This window comes from Echinops telfairi, unplaced genomic scaffold (genome assembly GCF_000313985.2).
Source record: "Echinops telfairi isolate 266 unplaced genomic scaffold, ASM31398v2 ScPeMD7_7472;HRSCAF=8510, whole genome shotgun sequence".
Lineage (NCBI taxonomy): Eukaryota > Metazoa > Chordata > Mammalia > Afrosoricida > Tenrecidae > Echinops > Echinops telfairi.
This window is the reverse complement of record NW_022111376.1, coordinates 2,432,333-2,437,678: the sequence shown is the minus strand read 5'-3', so window position 1 is coordinate 2,437,678 and position 5,346 is coordinate 2,432,333. Positions and strand designations below refer to the sequence as shown.

General features: G+C 59.3%; 1 protein-coding gene across 2 annotated transcripts in view; it reads left to right on the top strand.

The window, feature by feature from the left end:
- Window positions 1-1,951, top strand: part of FLNA (filamin A) — an 18,167-nt gene extending 16,216 nt beyond the window's left edge. For both annotated transcript variants that reach the window (XM_004717560.3, XM_004717559.2), the window contains 5 exons: window positions 205-337; window positions 725-901; window positions 992-1,210; window positions 1,296-1,499; window positions 1,599-1,951. In XM_004717560.3, the coding sequence (XP_004717617.1) occupies window positions 205-337; window positions 725-901; window positions 992-1,210; window positions 1,296-1,499; window positions 1,599-1,786 (921 nt within the window). In that variant the 3' untranslated portion in view covers window positions 1,787-1,951. The remainder of the gene's footprint in view (window positions 1-204; window positions 338-724; window positions 902-991; window positions 1,211-1,295; window positions 1,500-1,598) is intronic.
- The last annotated feature ends 3,395 nt before the right edge of the window (window positions 1,952-5,346 follow it).

Sequence of the window (5,346 nt, the reverse complement as noted above, 5' to 3'; positions counted from 1 at the left end):
GGGGTTGGGGAGGCGGGGCGGGAGTATGCAGCAGGGATGCTGGGTGCCTGTGGCTTCCTGCCCTTTGCTCCTTGGCTCTCTCTCTTTAAACCACACTGGACACCAGGTGGGTAAGTGTGGCCTGTGGGCCTCCCATTCTCTGAGGCCAGCTCTCTGCCCTCGCTTGCCCCCTGCCCTGTCTAACCCTGTCTGCTGTCCTTCTAGGAGTCAGGGCTCAAGGTCAACCAGCCAGCCTCTTTTGCAGTCAGCCTGAATGGGGCTAAGGGGGCGATTGATGCCAAGGTGCACAGTCCCTCGGGAGCCCTGGAAGAATGCTATGTCACCGAGATTGACCAAGGTGAGGCCCTGTCCCTGTCCGGCCACCCAGCCATCTACCCTGGCCCCCTCAGGGCTGACTGGCCAGCCCTGAGGGGCAGGAGGCTACAGACAGTCAGGAACCAGTCGACAGCCAGCCAGCCCCTCACCAGCCAAGTCCTTGCCAGCCAACCTTCCGGCCCAGCCCTAGGCAGGAGAGGCCCATTGCAGAGTAACCAGGGGCTGGCAGCCAGGCCAGGAGCAAGGTGGGCCTTGCTCATAAAAGGTTCAGTTCAGCTGGTTGTGGCTGCCAGCCCTGGGGGTGTTCCGCCTTCAGGAAGTCCCGCTGGGGCAGGGAATGCGGGGGCCCTTCCAGGTAGGCATGCTGCTGGGGGAGAAGTGGGCTGCAGCCCCTGCATCTGCTCCTTAGATAAGTATGCTGTGCGCTTTATCCCTCGGGAGAATGGAGTCTACCTGATTGATGTCAAGTTCAATGGGACCCACATCCCTGGAAGTCCCTTCAAGGTCCGGGTTGGAGAACCTGGGCACGGAGGGGACCCAGGCCTGGTATCAGCCTACGGAGCTGGCCTGGAAGGTGGCATCACAGGTAGGGGCTGCCCCGCAGGCCCATGGAGGTGGGTGAAAGGTGTGACCCGGCCCTAGAGCCAACCCCTGCTTGAACCCCCTTTGTCTCCAGGGAGCCCCGCTGAGTTTATTGTGAACACAAGCAGCGCTGGCGCTGGGGCCCTGTCGGTGACCATCGACGGCCCCTCCAAGGTGAAGATGGATTGCCAGGAGTGCCCCGAGGGCTACCGAGTCACCTACACACCCATGGCGCCTGGCAGCTACCTCATCTCCATCAAGTATGGCGGCCCTTACCACATTGGGGGAAGCCCCTTCAAGGCCAAAGTCACAGGTGAGTCTGCCACCCACCAGACTCTCCCCCCCTCCACTGCCTGGCCCTCAGGTCTTTCCTCAGCCCTACCTCCTCTGCTCCATAGGCCCCCGCCTCGTCAGCAACCACAGTCTCCACGAGACCTCGTCAGTATTCGTGGACTCCCTCACCAAGGCTGCCAGTGCCCCCGCACATGGTGCTCCTGGACCTAGCCCTGCAGATGCCAGCAAGGTGGTGGCCAAGGGCCTGGGTCTGAGCAAGGCCTATGCGGGCCAGAAGAGCAGTTTCACAGTGGACTGCAGCCAAGCAGGTGGGCAGTCAAGGCCAGTGCTGGCCCAGGGGAGAGGGAGTGGGGGAGTAAGAAGGGGCCTGAGGAGCTGGTCTGGGACTGAGAGCCCCCATCCTGCAGGCAACAACATGCTGCTGGTGGGCGTGCATGGCCCGAGGACGCCCTGCGAGGAGATCCTGGTGAAGCATGTGGGCAGCCGGCTCTACAGCGTCTCCTACCTGCTCAAGGACAAGGGGGAGTACACGCTGGTGGTCAAATGGGCCGATGAGCACATCCCTGGCAGCCCCTACCGCGTCACAGTGCCTTGAGCCCAGTGCCCCCCCTCACCCCCCCTGCCTCTCACCCTCCCCCACCTGTGGCCCCAGCTTTCACTTTAGGGCAACCCACCTGTCTTCTTCGGTTCTGTGAGGGTGGGGGACCTTGTACCCTGCCCCCATTCGCCTCTTGCCGAGAAATAAAGTTCTGCTTCTGTCTCTTGTGGTGGATGAGCCTTCCTCTTTGGGGGCGTGAGGGCTAGATCAAGCCCAGTCTAGCAGCTGACCAGGGCTCCTGCCTCTTGCCTCCCTAGTGGTCCACTGGCACCTAGGAGAAGGGTGTGCCAGAACTGGCAGCAGGAGCAAGGTCCTGAGGAAGGCCAGGGCGGCTGCTCTGTGCTGAGCACTGTTTTCTTGGGGCCATCCCAGCCCCACCGGGCCCTCCCCAGAAGATAGTGTGGTCACTCCTCCACACCCACACTAGCCCCGCCCAACAGCACCTACACCTAGATCAAACCAAGCGACTCACCCAAATGCTGACACAACTACCCATGAAAGTCGTGCTGCAAGGGCCCTGTGCCGCCAGCCCTCCAGGGGCAGTGGACACTGGCCACCATCCCCCAGGCACTGGATACACCCCCTCCACAGACACACTAGGGCAGGGTGCCACCCTCTGAGCCTAAGTCTGCTGCCACAGCAGGCTCCCACCTGAATCCTGACACCTGTCTGGACCTCAGGGGCAGGAGCCGGATGCCCAGGAAGGGGGGGCACCTGCAGAGAGCAGACCTGACTTAAGGCCCACCATAGTGGCAGCACCCCTCCGCAGAGCCAAGGAACCTAGGCTGGGGGAGGGGGCTCGTGGCGGAAGACATTTGGCTGGGCAGAACACTGAAATCAGACCCCCACCCCTTGCCTCACCACTGCTCCTGCTGCCCCCCCCTTGTCTGGCTGGGAAGGGGGAGGGGTAAGGTGCACTCTGGAAGCTTCTAGAAGCTGCTCAGCTGGAGAGGGTGTAGGTGGCATTCCCAGTAGCCAAGGGACACCCATAGAGCCATGCTGTGAGGCCAGTGCTGGCGGGAAGTGAGGTCTCCCCCAGGTTCATTCCGGCAGGCAGGCGCAGGCATGACCACCTTGTTTTTAATGTTGCAACGAATTGCAAAGTACAGTTCAATAGACTGTACCAGTCTGAGTTCTGGGAACTGGCTCTACGGGAAGGCAGTTCTGTCTCTGTTTTGGGCACGGTTCTTGTCTCTTTAGCTGGTTCCTTAGAGATCTCAAGGAGTCCTGGCTGCAAATCACAAGGGCAGCAGTTTGGACCCACCAGCTGTGCTGCTGGCATCATCTCCGGCAGTGGTTCTCAACCTGTGTGTCACGACCCCTCTGGGGGTTGAACGACCCTTTCACCGGGGTTGCCCGTATCATAACAGTAGCAAAATGACAGTGATGAAGTAGCAACAAAAATAATCTTATGGTTGAGGGGGTCACCACCACATGAGGAACTGTAGGAAAGGGTCGCGGCATGAGGAAGTTGAGAACCACTGCTCTGATCTACAGCCCTGGAAACCCTAGGTCTATTCTGCCCTCAAGAGTCACTCAGTCAACCAACTCAATGGCAGTGGGTTTGGGCTTATGGGTCTTGGAGATTTCAAGTGGTGTGACAGCTGGCTCCCCCCATCTGGCCTTGTTCAACCTCCTGGCTTAATCTGTTCTGCTTTTTATCTCAGTTTGTCTCTCTCCGTCATTATAACAAATGGAATCATAACAAGTAAAGGGATAAGGATTACCAAGCCTTTGGGGGTGGGGGGTGGCTATTCCGTCCATACATCCATAATAAATGGAGAGTAGGCAAATGAACCCAAACCCGGAAGGCGCTCCAGTATCCCCTTTCTGCTAGTGGCAAATGGTTAGCTTCGTCCCACTGAATAACCCCCCAAGGGACCTGCCCTTGCTGGAGGTAGGCAGAAGGGCATCCCCAGGCCCAGCTTCCCTGACACCCGCTAAGCCTGTGGGTGTCAGCCCACACACCCCAGGTACCATGTGATTTACCTGGCCACATGCTCTTCATAGTTTGAGCTTCTGTCAGGCCCATGTCACCAAGAGGGATATAGCCCAGTTGACTGTCCCTTCCTAGTCCTCCAATGTCCCTCTGACTCTATAACCTAACCTGCCCCTCCTTGCCACTACTAGCCCATCCCTTGGGAAAAGGACAGGTTTGCAAAAGAAGCAATTGCCCCTGGAATGTCGGCAAGGTCCTCAGTTCACTGCCATGAAGTCATGGAGAACCTGTAGGACAGGGTAGAACTTCCTCTGTGAGTTTCTGCAACTGTAACACTTTACAGAGTAGAAAGACTCTTTGTCCCACGTTTCAAACTGCTGATCTTGTGGTTAGCAGCCTAACCGGTAACCATTACGCCACCAAAGCTCCTAGCATTCCACTGTACAAGAGCCTCCTCACCCCACTCCTAAGTTCTGCCCACCCCCCTGAGAGGCCATGGTAGCCTGAGAGGGGAGCACACAGGTCAGGCCTAGGGTATAGGCTGTAGAATGGAGAGGACAAAATGGGGCAGGAACTAGTTATCTGGGGATACCCTTACCACTACTCAACCCAGACACCCATGCACATCAGTGGAAAGGGAGTCTACAACCCCCCAGGTAAAACAGGGCACCCTAGGCACAAGGTGGACACCTGGGCAGCATCTGACAAACCTCAAGACCACGAAGTCAGGACCTAATTCAAAAGTGGGAAGAAGAGAGCAGCGAAAAGCTCCTGAGAGCCCACAATACTGAGCATGAAGCGGCCACCACCACCCCCAGAGAAAGCCCAGGGCCAAGGAGCAGGGGCCCCGAGGGAGGAAGGCAGAGGTCTCCTTCCACCAGGAAGGTGGTTCTTCTAGAGACCACCTGTTCCCATAGCACAACATGGGGGGGGGACCTCGATATCTCCGGAGCCGCTGCTTGTTCTGGTGACAAATGGCTGGAGGCTGGCATTTCAGCCTGGATGCCACCACCCAAGACTGACCAAAGCCATAAGGTCATCTGCGCAGGGAGGGGGTCACCAGGTACCAGACGGCCAGGGAAGTATGGCGGGAAAGGGCTTGCTTCCAACCACCTTGGGGACAGCCATGCCCACGGCCCAGCAGGCTGTGGGCAGGGCTGCTCCAGTGCAGACGCCCTTCCAGGCTGCTGGTCCAGCCCAAGCCCCAGGCCAGTGACCCTGTGTCCTCCTCGCCATCCCCCCCCCTACCACCCCAATGACCCTTCCTCTGGTCGCTGCAGAGTGCTTCCAATGCCTGGCTCGCTGCCTCCCTCCTGGCAGCCCTACAGACAGTTGGTAGGGGCTTGCTGAGCCCTAGCCACCCCATCCCCACCTGGCCTGCAGATGGCACCCCTCAGCTGCGACCCCAGGCAGGGGAGCGAGGCTCAGTCCCTTCCCTGTCTTTCTGAGCCCCCATGCCTGGGGCAGGAGCACCTCCCTCAGCAGCAGCTCGGCCCCAGCGCCCCCATCCCCACTTGGCCAAGCCTTGGCTCCTGGGGACCCTCAGGACCAGAGCCTCTGGCCATGGCACGGCCCTCCTTCCCACCACTGCTCTGATCAGCAGGGACCAACTCTCTCT